This window comes from Patella vulgata, chromosome 5, assembly GCF_932274485.2.
Source record: "Patella vulgata chromosome 5, xgPatVulg1.2, whole genome shotgun sequence".
Classification (NCBI taxonomy): Eukaryota; Metazoa; Mollusca; class Gastropoda; family Patellidae; genus Patella; species Patella vulgata.
Genome location: NC_065883.2, coordinates 3,327,626 through 3,345,016, shown reverse-complemented (window position 1 = coordinate 3,345,016; position 17,391 = coordinate 3,327,626). Strand labels below are relative to the sequence as shown.

At 38.6% G+C, this 17,391-nt stretch overlaps 2 protein-coding genes across 3 annotated transcripts; both read right to left on the bottom strand.

Annotated features, from left to right (window-relative positions):
* LOC126822594 (cleavage stimulation factor subunit 2) lies at nucleotides 1-1,914 on the bottom strand. Its single transcript, XM_056101381.1, has one exon. The coding sequence runs from the start codon at nucleotides 1,870-1,872 to the stop codon at nucleotides 460-462; it is 1,413 nt and encodes a 470-aa protein (XP_055957356.1). The 5' UTR covers nucleotides 1,873-1,914; the 3' UTR covers nucleotides 1-459.
* Nucleotides 1,915-8,070: 6,156 nt separating this feature from the next.
* On the bottom strand, nucleotides 8,071-17,370 carry LOC126822607 (chromobox protein homolog 1). 2 transcript variants are annotated; one of them, XM_050551581.2, is made up of 5 exons: nucleotides 17,273-17,370; nucleotides 15,627-15,787; nucleotides 13,784-13,949; nucleotides 12,451-12,551; nucleotides 8,071-10,314 (listed from the first exon to the last, which is right to left on the bottom strand). In XM_050551581.2, the coding sequence occupies exons 2-5, from the start codon at nucleotides 15,761-15,763 to the stop codon at nucleotides 10,167-10,169; spliced, it is 552 nt and encodes a 183-aa protein (XP_050407538.1). In that variant the 5' UTR covers nucleotides 15,764-15,787; nucleotides 17,273-17,370; the 3' UTR covers nucleotides 8,071-10,166. The 2 variants fall into 2 exon arrangements, with proteins under 2 accessions (XP_050407538.1, XP_050407539.1); XM_050551582.2 differs by having other exon boundaries at nucleotides 13,796-13,949.
* Between the last annotated feature and the right edge of the window lie 21 nt (nucleotides 17,371-17,391).

The following is a 17,391-nucleotide window of genomic DNA, read 5'->3' as shown; positions in this document are numbered from 1 at the left end:
AAGAGAACAAAGATTTTTATTACACAAAGTAAACTGCAAGTGAAAGATTTGTATTAAGCTAAAATCACAGAGAAAAAAAACAATAATCATTTCTCAATACAAGAATTCTTTAAATATATTTTTCATTCGGCTTACTCAGATGTAATTTTATTAACAAAAAGAATCATTTGTGCTATGAACACATTTTTATATGGAATTGGTTTTTTTATAAAATAGAGAAAAAAATGTTCTTTTGGGAGTTGAATAGGAGTTGGACAATTTCAGATTTTTTTGTATGATGATATTCGTAATTAGAGACAGGTGTCTTCCTTCCCTTTAATATTTTTTTTTTACAAATGTTGGATTGTCGAAATTCCATTTATTTCGATTTCATATGAATGTTGGGTCGTCATTTTTTGTTTTCTATACACATGTGAAATGATGATTAAAGTTCTTGTATGAATGAATAAGCACCGTATTTTATTGTGCAGATTTTGCAATTTGGTCTTTTAGAATGAGAATACTCTGTCTTTGCTCTGGGGGTAAAATACTAATCTGTTGGTCAGTTAGTTGAAGGACTTGCATAATAAGAGCAGCCTTTTCTTGATCTTGGGCAGATATCTGTGTTCCAGGTGTTAAATTTGCCAATCCTGCCAGGTTTTGGACTCCGGATCCCAACAGTCCTGGTAAACCTTGAGCCATGGAACGACTAGGTGCCGCCTGCGCCATACTTCTTGCTGGCATATCGCCCATCATTCTCGGATCATGCAAATCTTGATTGGGGAATGGTCCACCCATATCTGGGCCACCCATTTGTCCTCTTGAACTTGATCCACCTCGTACATCACCCATAACACCATGTGGCCCAGGTCCACCACGATTCATCTGAGGTCCTGGTCCCCCCATTTGTGGCCCAGGTCCCCCCATCTGTGGCCCAGGTCCTCCCATCTGTGGCCCAGGTCCCCCCATCTGTGGCCCTGGCCCTCCTATTTGTGGCCCAGGTACTCCCATCTGTGGCCCCGGTCCTCCCATTAATGGCTGTGGTCCTCTCATTTGTGGTCCTGGCCCTCCAACTTGTGGTCCTGGTCCTCCAATCTGAGGTCCAGGTCCCCCAATCTGAGGACCCAGACCTCCCATCTGTGGTCCTGGTCTTCCTATTTGCGGTCCTGGTCCTCCCATAAGGGGCACTGGTCCTCCTTGTCTTGGTGTCATTCCAACATCACCACCAGGCTGAACATCATTTCCCGGCTGAGATGTATCTCTGTATAACATCGTCAAGGCAACCTGTGGGTCCACAATCTTCATGACAATCTGTGCCTGGAGCAGAGCATATGCAAGTTGAGGATTGGCCAACAACATGTTACGAGCCTCATTTGGATTATTCTGAATACACAATTTCATCTGTTTCATCAGCTCAAACATCTGTTCTGGGGGTAAGCTTGCTACAGCTTGTGAAATTGCTTCTGGCGCTTTCTCTGGCTCCACTGGATCTCCATATGGACTTTCTAAAACTGGCCCTCCAAAGGCTTGCTGCATCCCTTTCATTTCCTCTTTGTTATTTTCTCCAGCTGCCACCCCAACACGAAGTGGTCTACCATTAAAGTCATGATTATTTAAATTTCTCATGGCACTCTGTGCCGTTTCGGTATCCTGGTACTCGCAGAATCCATATCCTTTCGGTTTGCCGGTTTCTCGATCGTACACGAGTCTAAAGCTTACAACTGGTCCGGCCTGTATAAAAATATCTTTCAGCTGTTCTTCTGTGGCTTCGTATGGAATATTACCAACGAATACTGATCTTGTCGCTCGTTCAGAAGCACTTATTGGTGCGTTGTTCATAAACTGATCCATTTGAAGGATATTTCCTCCTTGATTTCTCATAAACGACGCCATTTTTGTGTGCTGTACTTGATTATCGAGTCGCGGTCAATCCACCGGAAGTATGTTTCTACTCTAGACAAAAGAAGGATTGCTTTTAACAGAAAGGAACGGTTGAAACAAAATCTTTTTGAATATGACAAATACAGGATTAGGAAATGAATAAAGCGACAAATTTTCATTGTTATTCATTGATTTTGATCCCGTAATCCATTTGAACAGTTCGCTTTTTAGGGGTTTGGAATGGGAATCAAGTACGACCAATTCACTAACAGGATACAGACCACTGATATTTGCCCATGTAATATTTGTGACTGCCTGGGCAGCTTTCGGATGCGCTTGTATGGTCACGACTAAACGGCAGAGTATAGTTCACTACACCCGAACGGAAGCTAGTTCGACCATAGTCGTCAAAATGGACGCCGCTCTCTTCAATGAACAGCTACAAAACCTTTTAATTAACGAAAACGCAAGTTTGCTTAATGAGAACTTTCATATATTATGACCACATCATTCTTTGGAGATAAATTCTCGAAACGTTTGCCAAAGACTATGCTGAAAACGCTATACCAGAGGTAGAATATGATAACGACGATTTCAAGAAATCTACTCACAGTTGAGTTAGTGACCGACTTATCCCCAGACAAAAAAATAAACAAACCAACAAAATATCCAGAGTTTATTTACATAATTTATATTTACAATGTATATCAAACTGATGTATTTATAAACAAAATCGTTTGTTTGTGTTTCTGTTTTTCCAAATAAAATTCACAAATAGATGAAATATTTTTACTATAATACTGTCACTTTCACAATTTCAGTCTGACACCAGTCTTGGTCGAATTGATTGACAAAACATGTTTATCCACTTTATATAATATGGAATCTACTTAAATATGTTATATGAAGTTAAATAACTTTCAGGTTCTGGAGCAACATTGGTAGTATACGTTCTCTCTTCAATTAACAATTCCAACACAACACATGTTTTGTCGCGAGCCGCCATTTTTAATCTGACTTGACCGAGACCTAGTTGAACTATGGTCGAACATTTGGACCAGCCGAAGGCGGCCTTGCTTGTCTCTCTGTTGGCGGCCACACCAGAGCTGAAATTTTGGATATATAAGAGCAGACGTAGTCGGGAAGTGACATTGACATACTGAGTTATACTAGTTCAAATCCACCCCCCCCCCTCTTGTCAGTGATGCATGACCGAGTGTCTGTCGAGAAAACGTGTCTAGTCCTTCGCATTAAATTTAAAAACCAAGGTCCTGTGTATATAGGGTGACCACCCGTCCCGCATTTCGCGGGTTAGTCCCGCAAAATGTTTCCAAGTCCCGCGTCCCGAAAACCAACCAAACTGTCCCGCAATTGCTCACATGGAAGATTTCTATACAGTAATATGCGTGAATCTACTCTCGCCGCTATAGTCTATTTGGGTATTAGTCTAATCAAAAATTCGTTTAGAAGGTCTTTTGGTACCAACATGTAGATGACCTTTCCCTGTACATCATTCTGAAAATCCACCGGCGTGGTTCACCCCTGTCACTGGGGCGGGACAGAGGGCCTTGGTCAACGTATACTCATTCGGATGAGACGCAAAAGAATCCTTGGCAGTTGGAATCGATATAAGAGTATAGGCCGTAGCACCTCGGGCGTTAAATCACATTTCAATTACGTTTAACTCAAAGAAATATATATTTTAATATAATAAACATAAGAAATGGAAAATATTGACAAAAATCAACGAATATAATTTATATAACATTGACACCCACACTACAACTACAACCACTATCAGCAGCGCAACCGACAACACCACGACCGTCACCATACTCAAAGAAAATTAAATTAAATTAAATTAAATGAATATAATTAATTCACATATTATATTTTTTAAAATATTGTAAAGACCTAGACTACCAGTAGAAATCTCAGCTCTCAGACAGCACATCTTCTAAAATCTCCAAATGTTAACTTACAACTTGGAAAACGTGCTTTGACCTATGCTAGACCTTTTCTATGCAATAAACTACCAAAGTCAATTATTGTCAAATCAGTCCAGGGAGAGAGAGAAGAGAGAGAGAAAAAGATAAATGGAATTTTACGCACACTCGAAACAAACTATAATTCGCTTGCACATAAGGTCTTTAGCTTTGGGAGGAAACCAGTGGACGAGGTTAGATGGCGACCCCATTCCTTGTTACGTACAAGCGGGGAATCGAAACCACGCCACCTGACTCAATGACAGAACTTATGATCTAAAATGGATGCGTTAACCAAGGGGCCACCCAACCACCCTCTTACCCAAAGAATATTAAAATTAAATAAATAATAGTATTTGTTACATTATGAATCACATAAACAAAAAAAACATTAGCTGACTACTGGGGCATTTGCCGTGACCGAAGGCTATGTATTTCTATTTTATATATATAAAAAACCCCAAAAAACTGGAAGAGAACGGATGTAACGAATTGCTTGTTCCTTTATTTTGATATGTATACTTGGTTTAATGGAGTATCAATTACATTCGCTTTCGCTTTGCCGTCTTTGAATTATTAAAATTCAAATATATCTATTGACGTATAACTGATGATTGTGTAAAGGTATCTTGTATGTGATGATCAACCAGGGACAGTAAAAGATGAATTATGTAAGATTTAGATAAAGAGCTGACAGTTCTTGCAATAATAGTTTAAACATCCATTATGCAAGAGCTAAATCTGCCTTTTGCAGGCCTTTCTTTAGGCTTGAAATGTTATATAAACCATTAGACATTTATTAACAAAACAAGACCATAATCAACCCTCGATGGCATTGGATACTCGAGATTTAACTAGATTAGAACGGTTCGCCATTTAAACATTTAATTTAAAAATGGGAAAGCGGGGCTTAGTCTCGAATATACCAGAGAGAAGGAGAGATGGGTTTTAAGTCCACTCGACACAAACTAGGTCATTTTGGGACTTACACATGATTTAATTTTATTTCAATCATTCGCTTGCGCGTACGGGTCTTTAGCAGTGGGAGGAAACCAGAAGACCCAGAGAAAACCCACGAGGTCGGACAGGCGACCGCGACACTCCTTGTCACGTACAACCGGGGAATCGAAACCACGCCAGTTGACTCAATGACAGACCTTATGATACAGCTCGCACGTGCTACCCATTCGGCCACCCAACCCACCCAGCTCTTAAATCATGCATCATTAACCAGCATAACATCCTTTATACTAAGTTATTATAAAATCTCAATCAGTTTCACAACATTTAGCATGATTAAACTTAAGCGATAAAATCTCAAAACGTTTCACTACCTTCGGCATGATCTAATTTTAGCGATATACGAATAATGTACATGGATGATAATTCGGCAGTCATTTGATTGTAACTTTAATTCAACGCCAACGCACCCTTTCAAACGGTTCTGTCGCACAAATTAATAATTTGTATATTTTGTTTGAAATGAAAGATATGAATATTATATGACTTGAATTTATATTGTTGCTATCTATTATTATCCTAAAAGATTCATGGTAAATATCATATGACACACGAATACAAACCAGGCTTGTGTGAATATTTCATAGTTTGATTTTCTATTGTTGCTATGACGAAAAGTGAAGTGACTATAATCAACATTGTTATGCATACTGCCTCGGTTTTTAAAAAAAAAAAAAAGATGATGTCCCGCAATATGATCAAGCAAAGGTGGTCACCCTATGTGTATATATTGGTGTGCTTGTAAAAGAACCCTTGACAGTTGAAATGTCATTGCTGTCGGGGTGTAGATAAGATAAGATAAGATTTTATTGTATCAAAACATCCATTATGGAAAGCATACAATATATGAACATGTACAAACAGTATGATAATAATCTCAGAATACATATTTACCTCAAACTGGTCTGATAGTGACACAACATTCAACACAAGTATGATGAATGGGTAGGCTACCGGATAAGTATAAATATTATAAATACATAAATAACAGAAAGACTTAGTATAGGTGTTCACATGGAAATATGATATCGGAATGCTAGAAGCATTACATGAATCGAGTAATAAAACATAGAATGAAATATATTAAATGGAAATCTAGATTTGACCAGTGGCAGTGGCGGCGCCGGGGCGGGGGGGGGGGGGGCATCTGGTCTGCCCTCTGTTTGCCCCCCCAATAATTTTAGAAAATAAAAAAGTATTTGTGATACGTTTCGGTAATCAATACCTTCTACGGTGAATAAATCCCACATCCCCACTCAGCCATAAACTTGCATGTTGTAGAGCATTTCCGACAGTCTATTTTTCAAAATTTTCTTGGCGAGGTCCCCAATGGACTCGCTACTTTGGCGCTCACAAGGGGAATTCGTTGAGGTTCGCAAGTCCGTTCGTTTGACATTTTGTTCTCTAGTCAGATAAACTAGTGATCAGGCGACGGACGGTATCTGGTCAGATCTATTTACCTCATCGATCAGTGCCTGAAATACTGCCAGGCTGCATTTCCGGCAACCTGTTTTTCAAAATTTTCTGGGGGAGGCCCCCTACCCCTAGTTAAAGCTCGTGCCTTTGCCCCCTTAACCTTGGACTTTGCCCCTCCAATCACCGACGGCTGGCGACGCCACTGTATTTGACCAATTGGATAATTGAACGTCAGAACCCAAGCTACAAAACTATCATATTTGTGAGCAATCGCCAGACAGCACCTTGATTCCAGAAGGGAAAAGATGTAGCAATTTCTATCAGCAGACTCGCCCATCGAAGAAAACAGTAAGAAGAAAATACACAATGTGAAGCAGAAGCAAAGACAGCTAGAGACAAATTCTAGACGATCACAAGGCTACTAAGATATGTAGTAAGAAAAGATGCATGGGTCATATGTAGGATGTGGCGACCGGATTTGGATTGGCCACTCCCCACGTCTAACAGAAGACCCATGGTGCTACAGCTTAAGCCGTGGGGGGAATCTTGACAACCCGGAGAAAATCCATGAAAGTTCTAACATTTTAACTCAATTAGATGCAGAGTTATAAACCGAGGTACCATGTACGCATTGGTGTGCATGTAAAAGAACCATTGGCAGTTGGACTTTGATATACGAATAGGCCGTAGTGTCGCTGTCCTGGCAAAGTTCCCCCCATAGCACACTGTATGCAGTGGCGGCGCTAGTTCAGCTCTGAACGTAGGTCTCATTACACTCGACCTCTACGTTCAGGGACTGTCCTATTGAATTCTTGTCGAAAATCTAATCGCTCCCCAGTCAATTTTACTGGGCAACTTTTTACCGCTAACCGGTCGCGTGTCAGTCCCTGTGAACGTCTGAACAATATAAATGAACATCTTAGGGAGAAAATAAGACCTTGCTTACCTGGCTAGAGTCGGTATGAGCGACACAACACGCTGTTAAAAAATACGTCTCCGTCTTCTAACCGACTTGGCGGACATCATTGAAAGGGTAACGCACAAATTTAAGAAATTTAGGTAAGCCTGGGAGAAAAAAAAATGAAATCTTTGAAAAGTTGAGAATCTTCAGTGTTTTTTTGCTTTGCCTAGCTAAATTACAATAATTTACAATCTAATTCTTTCAAAAATTCCAATTTTTTCCCACCAGGCTTACCTAAATTTCGTTTCATCTTATATAAAACGAAATTTAGGTAAGCCTGGGAGAAAAAAAAATGAAATCTTTGAAAAGTTGAGAATCTTCAGTGATTTATTGCTTTGCCTAGCTAAATTACAATAATTTACAATCAAATTCTTTCAAATATCCCAATTTTTTCGCACCAGGCTTACCTAAATTTCGTTTCATCTTATATGGCCGAATTCTTATATGGCGCGTAGGGATCTTTAGCAGTGGGAGGACCCGGAGGAAACCCACGAGGTTGAAATGGCCACCCTACTCTTTCGTGGAATCCATTTTAAAAATCCCATGCCTCTCTGACAGGCATAAACAAAAGCAGAATGAATAAAGAGAAAGAGAGAAATGGGGTTTAACGTCCACACGACACAAACTAGGCCCTTTCGGGACTAACATGGTTCAATTTTATGTCCATAATTTGCTTGCGCGTAGGGATCTTTAGCAGTGGGAGGAAATCGGAGGACCCGGAGAAAACCAACGAGGTTGACAGGCCACACAACTCTTTTGTCGAATCCATTTTAATAATACCCCCCCCCCCCGGACAGACGTAAACAAAAACAATCAATAAAACCAGACTACATGTGACAAGATTTATTTCACATACACTTGATATCTTCCATAATGATGTCAAAATAAAGACAAATATACAACAGACAGAAATTTCACTTGATTATCTACGATAAAAAATACTCCTGTTACATCGCACGTATCCATCAAAGCCATCGCCACTTGCGTAATCAAAATCCTCAGTCGCAAAATTCAATTTTTTTTATCTTGAATCATTGTCACAAAAAACAAGCCAGTGGCACTCGTGAAATAAAAATTCTTAGTGGTAAAAGCTTTAACTCAATTCAAAATTATCGACTCATTGTTAGAAAAGTGTAAATCAAACCAAATTTCCACTGAGCTCATTTAGTCCAACTTTTCATTTAGTCAAAAATCAGATTTTCTAGTTTTAATATCTATAGCAACTGATGACTAATGATGAAGGGGCGAGGCTGAGACTGTGTAAAACTGATGATAAAGCTTTTAATTACGACTAGGTTACGAACAGCACAGAAATATTCTTAACGAAGTTACAAGACATGACATAATTAGCACTTTTTTGTTTGTAACTCAATTACTATGGCTATTTCAAGTAACAAAGGTACATTACCATGGTGATTTCAAATTAAGGTACATTATATGGCAATTTTAAGTAATAAAGGTACAATATGACAATTTCAAGTAATTAATGCTACATTACTATATTACCATGGTTATTTCAAGTAATAAAGCTACATTACTAATTACTATGGCGATTTCAAGTAATAAAGCCACATCACTAGATTACCATGGCATTTTCAAATAATAAAGGTACATTACTATATATTACCATGGCGATTTAAAGTAATAAACCTACCATGATGTTAATTACTATGACAATATACATAAATGATCCACATACAACAAATTTACTGTTTAAATAGATCAAGATGAACTGACAAAACTACATCCATTAACTTCAAATTTTGGGAGAGGTGAGGGGGCGTGAACATGACAGCTGCCAAAATTGGAACATTTTTTAACCATGGTGAGATTTTTTCATTCAACAAGTATTTAAGTTCAGTCGTTGTGTCCAGGACAAAAAAATAAACTTGCAGATGTGAATTATACGATAAGTACAGCATGGCGATTAATATCATTTTTCATGAGAAGTCAAATCCTGTAAGTCTCAGTTTCTTGACCATATCACAACATTACAAATTATTATGAAGTTTTTATAATAAAGCAAACATCGAATACCATATTGAAAGTGAAAAAAAATATTGTATTATTATTCTGTCAAATTCTTTGAACAGATATGAAAATGGACTAAAAAAGAAAAAGAAAGAGAGGACATAATTGTTATTTACATCAAATTATCTGGATTTTAAATATTTTAATATGTACCACTTAAAATAATGCCCATCTTCCTATATTTTAAATGCAACAAGTCTGCAACCTCCAAATATGCAGAAGTAACTTTCATGGATCCTTCGAAAACCACAGATGGACGAAAACACTTTTCTCACATGCATGCATTTATTGTTAATCTTAAAGGTATTATTGATATTCATGATCTCGTGTGTTTTTTTTTCCTCATGAAATCAAAATACCATTTTGGTTATAATACTTTTAAAATGTGAACATTTTTTGGCCATTTTGAATTTTTCTCTCCAAAACCGATTATAAGAAAAATGTGTCGGTTCGTTAATGACAACAATCAGTGATGTGTTACAAAATAGTTTTTAAGACTTAAGAAATAAAATGACGTATGTACAATGTATATAAACAGAAAAAGAAAGTAAAAAGTATTCAGAACTTATTTTTCAATTTACAAAGTATATGTAGTATTATTCATCAACGGGTAAGACTGGTTTCAAGACTGGATATCCATACATTTCCTCACTCGCTCTAATTTCAAACATTACACACATTCCATCCTTTTTCTTCCAGTCTTATTGCTTTGTGACCCACCCTCAAAAATTTTAACATCCGCTAAATTATGACATGCGTATTATTTTCTTTTAAATATCATGTCCACATTCAGGGTGAAAATATTAGGTGGGTCAAAACAATGAATATCTTATTTGTGACTCGATTCATTTTATAAAATCCTAATTTACACTTTTTGAAAGTTCGTAAAATATTTATTTGTCGTCTTTCCCTTTCTCGTCATCATCGTTATCGTTGTGTGTGTGCCACGTAAGACGTTCCTCGTAAAAAGCGATGACAATTTGAGGACATTTCACATTTGCTTGGCGTGCAGGTACTAAATCGGCCTCATCACTGTCTTTCCTAAAGAACAAGAAAAAAACACAAGTATTAATATATATTCCTTAAAGATACATTACGTAAGATTTAGATAAAGAGCTGGCCATTCTTGCTATAATAGCTCGAAAATAGATAACGTAAAATGAAAATTTCATTCAAATTACTTCATTCTAAGCCAAGTTATCATTGTAGTTTTGACAAGATGTGTGCATTGTGGTAACTAGGGCACTGGTATATTCAAGACTTGGCCACATTTTCCAATTTTTAAATTAAATGTTTGAAGGCGAACCGATGCCATCGAGGGTTGATTATCGTCTACCTTGGTTAATTAATGTCTAAATTGCTAGTTTATACATTTCAGGCCTATAGAAAGACTTGCAATAGGCAGATTTAGCTCTTGCATAATGTATGTTTAAATGCTGTTGACAAATACGCAGTACATGTTTTCCCAAGGTGGATGGGTTTGTGTACCCCTAAACCTGGTGATTTGCAGTCGCAATACCCAGCACTAGTAATTTCATATTTTGGGTTTTGAAAAATATGTTGACCTATTTAGTCACAATTTACACCTTAGCAAAAATTTGTATTTGTTTCCAGTTTTTAGTTGCTATGGCAATCATAACTTGATAAAAACACTGTTCTATCCTGCAACAATCCCCTTGTAAAATATTACCAAGTCTTAACCAAGGCTATCCTACAGGTCTAATTTTTAATGTAAACAATGGGAGGATGTTTTTAAAGATACGTTCCCAGAAAAATATTTATCGGGTGGTTATTTCCAACAAAAGTATGGCAATTTTGGTATATATGGAAAGAAGAAATATCCAATCTTAATAGAAAAATACTAGATTACCTGAAAAAAGCTCATGGAGCGCATACAGGACAAAAATGTAAGGGTTTCCCTAATCGACAGTCTGACAATTAGGAATGTCTGTACGCAGAGATTGAGCGCTTGATGTACATGTTGATAAACTTTATGAAGAGTTAAGACGAGATAAAAATCATTGAAAAGGAAAATGTGCAGTGGATAATCTGAGAATTTAATTAGGCTTCGATATTCTTGATAAATGGATAGCGTTTAAAGACAACAATCGTCTTGTGTATGCAATGAATTCTCCACTTCACACCCGTTGCTAGGTAGTTGTAGTTTGTCAGTCAAGTCCCGTGACACAGACATTACCTCGTTTAATAGATTTTTTTATAGTTTGGGTATTCCCTCGCGTAAACCGTGTTTTGAGAAGGATTTGCAACAAAATTTTGATAGGCAAATTAGTTTGAATATGTTTTTAGTCCAAATACGTCATCAAATCACCCAGTTAGGACGTGGGAATGTGATAGGGAGAGGGAAATGGGGTTTAACGTCCATTCAACACAAACTAGGTCATTTCGGGACTAACATATTGTTTAATTTTATTTCAATAATTCGCATGCGCGTAGAGGTCTTTTAGCAGTGTGAGGAAACCGGAGGACCCAGAGAAAACCCACAAGGTTGGAAAGGCGATTATACTCCTTGTCACGTACAACCGGGGATTCTAATCCACGTCAGTTGACTCAGTGACAGGCCTTATGATACAGCACGTGCTAACCATTCGGCCATCCAACCCCCACTCAGGAATGTATCACCGGGGATTCGAAACGCCAGTTGACTCACTGACAGGCCTTATGATACAGCGCGCACGTGCTAACCATTCGGCCATCCAACCCCCCACCCGGGAATGTACCACTCGGGATTCAAAACCACGGCAGTTGACTCAATGACAGGTCTTATGATACGGCGCACGCATATGCTAACCATTCGGCCATCCAACCCCCCACTCGGGAATGTATCACCGGGGATTCGAAACCACGTCAGTGACAGGCCTTATGATACAGCGTGCGCACGTGCTAACCATTCGGTCATCCCCCCCCCCCCCACACGGGAATGTATCACCAGGGATTCGAAACCACGGTAGTTGACTCAGTGACAGGCCTTATGATACAGCGTGCCCATGTGCTAACCATTCAGCCATCCAACCCCCCACTCGTGAATGTATCACCACAGATTCGAAACCACGGCAGTTGACTCAATGACAGGCCTTATGAAACAGCGTGCCCATGTGCTAACTATTCGGCCATCCACCCCCCACACGGGAATGTATCTTTATTGTAAACATAATTTACCACTTCATGAGAAACATTAATTCTCCACTGCTGTCGGTAGCTCCTATGATTCTTTCTGGCTGTAATCCTCGATCAAATCCTCTTGGTTTATTATCATCTTCCTGCAAAATAACAGGTTATCAGCTCATGTAATAAACTTTCAGAGAGAGAAATGGGGTTTAACATCCATTCAACACAAACTAGGTCATCCAGTTTGTAACCGGGAATGTGAGAGAGGAATGGGGTTTAACGTCCATTTGTCACAAACTAGGTCATTTTGGGACTAACATTGTTTAATTTTATTTCAATAATTCGCTTGCGCGTAAGGGTCTTTAGCAGTGGGAGGAAACCGGAGAAAACCCATGCGGTTGGACAGGCGACCCTACTCCTTGTCACAAACAACCGGGGATTCGAAATCACGCCAGTTGACTCAATGACAGGCTTTATGATACAGCACGCATGTGCTAACCATTCGGCCATCCAACCCCCCAATAAGCTTTCAAAACAAGCATCAAAAAAGAGAGATAGTTTCAAAACAAACAGTTTAACTCCAGTCAACACAAATTAGGTTATATAGGCACCAACATGGCCAAATTTTATTTTAATACTTCACAAGTGCTTAGGGGTCATCAGCAGTGGGAGGAAACCGGAGGACACAAGAAAACTGACGAGGTTTGACAGACAGCCCCACTCCTTGTCATGCACAAGCAAGCGAATCGTCGAAACCAAACCACTTTCTGCCTTATAGCGGATTTATCTATGTGCACACCAACGTGTACATGGGACCTTGGTTTTACGTTCCATCCGAACGACTAGACACTGTCCTTGTCAGCTCACCGTCCTGCACCACTGACAACAGGAAACTGTGCAGGGAAAATTATGAGGAACTCCGCCACCACTGGCAGCGAACCGGAGACCTCCTGGTCAGAGAGATTGTATCTTACTCACCGAGTCCAATAATGAAACTAGTTGACAAAAACACTGTTCAGCACTATTATTTAATGAGTTATTTCTGAATATTTTGGGGCTAACTTAAATTAAAATATGCATAGCGGAAGAGCTTAAGTTTTTAATTTTTGCGGATAAGAAATACAGTGCCACCCTCAACCAAGCCTAAATTTTCAAAAAAATATATTTTGTTATAAATTCTACTTGGACTGTTCCTTCAGTAAATTTACAAGAATTCTACGAATCTTAACATGTTTTTATACTAAACCGAAATTGACAGGCAAAAATGTCTCAATGGTTACCAAATATTGACCAACATACAGTGCAAGGCCCACATGCACACATCAAACACCAAGCAAACTAATGAATAAAAGCGTATTATCTTTAAATACAGAAAGATACTCACGCTGGATTTTACCTCAGTAATTTTTTTCTTTTTCTTAGTTGATGTGTCATCAACACCATTGGGTTGTTTTCGTTTCTTTTCTTCTTTCTTTTTTCGGTTATTTTCAAATTCTGCGATCAAATCGGGACAATCTAAATTTTCTTCTGGTTCCCATGTGTTTTCTGAGCTGGAAAAAATGGAATGTAGTTCAAAATCTCGTCAACTTTGGTTATTTCGATACAGGTTAATATTGGGTAATGAAAATGAAATGAAATGGGGTTAAACGTTCTACTGTTCTGCTCCTAACCTGGGCTAATGAAGACGGGCATACGCCATACAGTGTGCTATGAGGGAAATTTTGCCCGGGCAGCGGCGCTACGACCTCTTATATCGAATTCCAACTGCCAAGGGATCTTTTACGTGCACGCCAATGTGTACACGGGACCTCGGTTTTTCGACCCATCCAAACGACTAGACAGCTGTCCTTGTCAGGCCCTCCGTCCTGCATCACTGATAAGGGGAAACCACGCCGGAAAATCGGGATGAATTTTCTCGGCCAATGCAGGGATCGAACCCCCGACCTCCAGAAGCCAGCGTCTACCCACTTAGCCACGTGATCCCTGTATTGGATAATGAACTGACAATGCAATCAAATGGATTTCATAAAATGGCATTCTTAAAAATAATTTCATGAAATGGCATTCTTAAAATAATTTCATGTGTGTCAACATTTTGATTTAGGACTAGTTACCTCCCTTAGACTTTATGATAATGTAAGCCATTACCTATTATTTTCATCGCATCCAGATTAATATTAGTAGAATATTTTTCTGGTTGATAGAGACTAGACATTGGTGTATCCAGCAACTCTACACCAATCTTTAACATGATTTGATCCTGGGACATTGGGCACTAGTCTACAAAGGCAAGGGGTTTAACATCCACTCTACACAAACTAGGTCATTTTGGGACTAACATTGTTGGTTCAATTTTATTTCACATGTCTTTAGTACTGAGAGTACACCGGAGTACCTCCCCCCCCCCCCCGAAATCGGATAGACAATCCTACCCCATGTCACTATAAGCGGGGAATCGGAACCATGCCAAATGACTCAATGACAGAATTTATAATCTAAAACTACCGAAGCATGACCAGAAAAAGAGCCCAGGTGTAATGTAACATCATTTGAATGTGACATTATTAACCTCACTTTGGAAACAACCCACCTAGACAAACCCTTCACACTCTCTGCAATAGCAAGTTATATGTGACACTATTAAATCTTCTTGTCTTGGACAATGAAATAAAATTTAACGTCCTACTCTGACTGGGCCGGAAAATCCTGATGAACTTTCTCGGCCAATGCAGGGATCGAACATCCGACCTCCAGGTTAGCGAGCCAGCATCTTACATACTCAGGCATTGTGGCTCCCTCCTGTCTTACACCATTGAATGTATTGATAAAGAAGCTGGACATTTTGGTATATATGGATAAGGTGATTATTTCCAATGAAAGTAAAGCAATTTTGGTATATATGGAAAGTAGAAATATCCAATCTTACTAGAAAAATACTAGATTACCTGAAAAAAGCTCATGGAGCGCATACAGGACAAAAATGTAAGGGTTTCCCTAATTGGCAGTCTGACAATTAGGAATGTCTGTACGCGGAGATTGAGCGCTTGATGTACATGTTGATAAACTTTATGGAGAGTTAGATGTACAACACTTGCTGAGATAAAAATCATGGAAAAAGACATGGGCAGTCGATAATCCAAGAATTTAATTAGGCTTCTATATTCATGATAAATGGATAGCGATTAAAGACATTAAATAATTTCATTCCAGGGGGCTGCAGGACTTACTCAGGATAGCCTTTCCATCTTAATAGATATTCCCTCTTTCCATTTTTCATACGTCTATCAACCACCTTTTCTACTGTAAATTCTTCCTCTTCTTCTTCTATGGCAGGAGATGCACCTTTTTCAGTTGCCGTTTCCATTTTATAAATTAACACCTATTATAGCTGGAAAGTAGAAAATATGAAAACAATAATATACTGCACTGGTAACATAAAATGGAGGTTTAATGCCTTACTTTTTCCCACTGACTGGGCTCCTGAAGACGTGCTTATGCCATGCAATGTGTGTTCATAACTAAACTAACAGGACTGCGATCAGTGTTATACTGTTATGTAGCATTGCAATATTGATATGGGTGGGAGAAAAATAAAATTCAACGCCTGACTTTTCTGCACTGACTGGGCTAATGAAGACAAGCAATAGTCTACATCATGCAGTGCACTTTCAAATATTTTGCACAGACAGCGGCCAACTCTTATTCGAATTTCAACTTTTTAGGGTCTTTTTTACGTGTACAAAGGAACTCCTTTTTTATAGTTCCACCCGAAAAAAATTTACAGTCCCTTGCCAGGCCCTACTCCACCCCAATAAGCCAGATTATCTAGCCACCATGGTCCCCATATATACCAGTAAAAGATAGACGAAAGGCTGTTTCCATCAATTTAAAAAAAAATTCAACACGAACCAGACTTTTTGATTTTTTTTAAGAACATTCACTGCTCTTGCAAAACTCAAAAGGGCCTTTGCTTTGATATGGATGGGAGACAGTCGTCGTTTGTATTGGAAGAGAGTCAAAAAAAGCTCCCCTTAATCAACAAATTGAAAAAATCGCTCCACTAAAAAGCCTCTCCCAGTTTCGATAAAAAGAGTGATTTGGAAATGTATGGGAAATGGTTCTGAAGATCAATAACTACATGTTAGGGGGTCATTCCTGAATTCATAAATGATAACAAGCCCCCCCCCCCCCCCATGACTTTGTAAAGGAGAACGATTTTCAATTTTAAGGAGAGGGGAAAAAAAACTCCCCTCGGTAAACGTTCAGGCGAGCTGCAGGCACTCGAGAGCGATGGCTCGCCTAAAATAACAATGACTGGGGAGAGGAAGGGAAGACTAATTAATTGCCCTAAATTTATGATCAAATACACCCCAGGTTTATGCAAAGGGGGTGACAACTGATACTAGTATAGCTTCCACTGTTTCAGCTATTTATTTTGATATTACTGGCAATTTTTTTTTTTTTTTTTTGAAAAAAAGTCTAGATCTACCCTTAATTCGCCTTTTTAAATCCAGGTGATTAATCAAATTAAAAGATTCCCAATTTTTTTTTTAATTCATTCAAGTTATCTAAATAGCCATGACCATTAAACTGGGTCGATGACATGCGTAATATCTCAACAGTTTGGGATTTTGATAATAAGAAAATAAAGTAATTGTGTTCTTGTCTGAGTTCGGCGCCATTTTGAAAGGCATGAAATTGACAATGTTGTGAAAATCAAAACAGTGCTAAATGTCAAAAAATTACCAATTTCAGATACAAAATCATGTCAAAACATAACATCTGCCTGAAATGTTTTATTACTGGGCAATAAAATGATCTTAAAACACCATTAAATACTTATAAAATACCAAAATATTTTTCACCCTGTTACCTTTTCCACAAAACGTCTCTTCTTTCACGTTCACGCATGCGTCAATCCTATATCCGGGAATTCATTATCGTCATTTTCGCGGGAAAATTCCGGAATCTCCCGTAAATGAACGAATTAGG